The following is a 2,898-nucleotide window of genomic DNA, read 5'->3' on the forward strand; positions in this document are numbered from 1 at the left end:
TGACCGTGACTCTGGCCAAGGCAGCTCAGTGAACGTGACCATGACCAGGGCAGCTTCATGACTGTGATTTGTGGCCAAGGTGGCTCCGTGACCATGACCATGACCAGGGCGGCTCTGTGACCATGACTGTGGCCAGGGCGGCTCCATGACCATGACTGTGGCCAGGGCGGCTCTGTGACCGTGACTGTGGCTCCGTGACTGTGACTCTGGCCCGGGTGGCGAAGCCGGGGTGGGAAGAGAGAGGGAGAAAGCAGAAACGTTGGTCAGAGGGTGCAAAGCACTCAGCTGGAGCTGTAGGATTCGTGTCAGCCGCACTGCATGGTGGCCACTGCAGCGCTAGCCGCAGTGCACAGGGCGCTCGTGAGTGCAGTTCTGCTTCTGGGATTTATTATGTGGAACAGTTTTGAGTTAATAACAACACAGATGTAAGGAAATACAGCAGGACAGACATTTTCGTGGCGCTGTCTTGCACTGGGTGCTGAAGTCCTCGGAGATGGTTTAGAGCGCGGGGGCGTGTGCAGCCTCTGAGCAAACACTAGGCTGTTTCACTCCGGGACTTGAGCATTCTCAGATTTTGGTACCAGATGGCGTCCTGGACTCAGTTTCCCCGAGGACACCAAGGGATGGCTGTATTATATACTTCCAAATTGCTAGAAAATAGATTAGTAATGTTCTCACCACAAAAAATTAAGTTGGTGAGGTGACGGATATGTTGATTAGCTTTACTGACTCTTTCTGCAATAAATACATAGGTCAGAACATCACACCGAACCCCATAAATACATACCATTATTCAATTAAAGATAAAGTAGGCAATAGGCCAGGTGCGGTGCCTCACGCCTGTAATCCCAACACTTTGGGAGGCCAAGGCAGGCGGATCATGAAGTCAGGAGTTCGAGACCAGGCTGACCAACATGGCAAAACTCCGTCTCTACTAAAAATACAATAATTAGCCAGGTGTGGTGGCGGGTGCCTCTCATCCCAGCTACTCAGGAGAGTGAGGCAACAGAATCACTTGAACCTGGGAGGCAGAGGTTGCAGTGAGCTGAGATTGTGCCATTGCACTCCAGCTGGGCGACAGAGTGAGACTCCATCCCAAATTAAAAAAAAAAAAGAAAAAGATAAAATCAACGCATTGGGAAATAAAGCTACGAATATATCATTGCTCTTGGCAACAGGAGAGCCTGGTCCTAACCCACCATGAGCTGAGTGCCAGGGTGGAGCTTCAGAGGGCCCACCTGCCCAGAGAGCCAGCGGGCAGGAGGAAAGGGAGCTGGTGCCACGCGGTAGGAGACCCAGCACCGCTGCCAGCATGAGGATGCGGGGCCTGGGTGTGGGCCTTGACCAAGGAGGCAGAGAAAAGCGGGCCCCGGGGTTAGTCTGACCCAGCAGCCAGGGCCCGTGCGAAGGTACGTGCTGCGCAGGGCTGACCAGGACCTCGTGGAGCGCATCTCAAAGCCTCACTCTGGGACGCATGGCGGAGGAGGGCCTGGCGTCCAAAAGCAACAGCCTGACGTTGGGGATTCTGGAGCAGCAGGCAGAGGAAGGGCTGGTTGGATTTTTGCCTCTCAAGCTCAGAGTGAGGGCTCCACTTTCCACCTTCCACTCATAAGGGAGCAAGGATAGGCCAGCCAGCTCCCAGGCTCCGCTGCGCATGGGCGCCATGCACTCCGATGAAACCTTGGCCATGGCGCCGCTCATCAGGGTCTGTGCTGGGCTCCGCAGCTGGGCAGGTAGTCAGATCCATGAGCACACATGTGTGTCGGGCATGAATCAAGCCCGTGCCGCTGTGGCCAGACAGACGCGGGGGTGGGGATAGTCACAGGCTCACAGGTGTGCCTCTCCCGCCAGGTGCTGCTGTGGTCGGCCAGCAAGGTGTTTGAGGAGCTGACGGACATCGAGAGGCAGTTCCACAAGGCCTTCTACACGGTGCGGGCCTACCTGAACTGCGAGCGGTATTCGGTGGGCCTCCTGGACATGACCAAGGAGAAGGTGAGGCCTTGGGCACCTGGGGACCCCCTGCCCGGCCCAGCCCAGCTCAGCTCCTGCACGGCCACCTCACACTCGCCTCTTCTCTGCCCAGGAATTTTTTGATGTGTGGCCTGTGCTGATGGGGGAGTCCCAGCCATACTCGGGCCCACGCACGCCTGATGGCCGGGTGAGTCTCAGGGCAGGGGCCCAGGGCCCACCCACACACCTCTGCTTCCCTGGCTCCAAGTCCAGGGTGGGAGAAGAAAGGATGGGGGCAGGTTTGGGGAGGTGGGAACTGGCGGGCGAGCCCCTGGGTGCCTGTCTGTGGTCTCCCCCAGGCACTCCAGGGATGCGATGGCCAGGGCTGGTCCCGAATGAGGGCCAACGTGGGCTCTGATCGCAGGGCTCCTGCTGCCCCATCTCCCCACGCGGGACCTCCTGTGCAGGATGCGCGCGCGTGTGTGTGTGTGTGTGTGTGTGTGTGTGTGTGTGTGTGAGTAGGGCCCAATTTGTGTGTGGGGTTGCATGGGATACAGACTAGGAAGACAGATCTAAACCACGGTGTGTGATGCGTGCCCCATAAGTGCTAGTGACGGTCAGCATGTGTGTGCGCCACGAGGCTGTGTGTGTGTGGACATGGCTGTGGGTAAAACACCTGTGCCTGGCGGAGGCATCTGCTTACATGTATGCGCATGCACAGCCATGAGTAGGGGATGTGCATGTGTATGACTGTGTAACTGTGTAGCTGCGTGTGTGTGGGGAGGGGTTCCCTCGGAGCTGTTTGGAGCTGCGTGTGTATGTATCTGTGCGTGTGTGTGTGTGTGCTCCTCAGAGCTGTGTGGAACTGTGTGTGCTGTGTGTGTGTGTATGAGCCCCCTTGGAGTTGTGTGGAACTATGTGTAGCTGCATGTGTGTGGGGAGGGGTTC

General features: G+C 57.3%; 1 protein-coding gene across 2 annotated transcripts in view; it reads left to right on the top strand.

The window, feature by feature from the left end:
- PDE6B (phosphodiesterase 6B) overlaps window positions 1–2,898 on the top strand; it is a 60,418-nt gene that overhangs the window by 36,711 nt on the left and 20,809 nt on the right. For both annotated transcript variants that reach the window (XM_017538931.2, XM_037742157.1), the window contains exons 4-5: window positions 1,852–1,992; window positions 2,084–2,158. In XM_017538931.2, the coding sequence (XP_017394420.2) occupies window positions 1,852–1,992; window positions 2,084–2,158 (216 nt within the window). The remainder of the gene's footprint in view (window positions 1–1,851; window positions 1,993–2,083; window positions 2,159–2,898) is intronic.

The sequence above is a fragment of the Cebus imitator genome, unplaced genomic scaffold (genome assembly GCF_001604975.1).
Source record: "Cebus imitator isolate Cc_AM_T3 unplaced genomic scaffold, Cebus_imitator-1.0 Scaffold117, whole genome shotgun sequence".
Lineage (NCBI taxonomy): Eukaryota > Metazoa > Chordata > Mammalia > Primates > Cebidae > Cebus > Cebus imitator.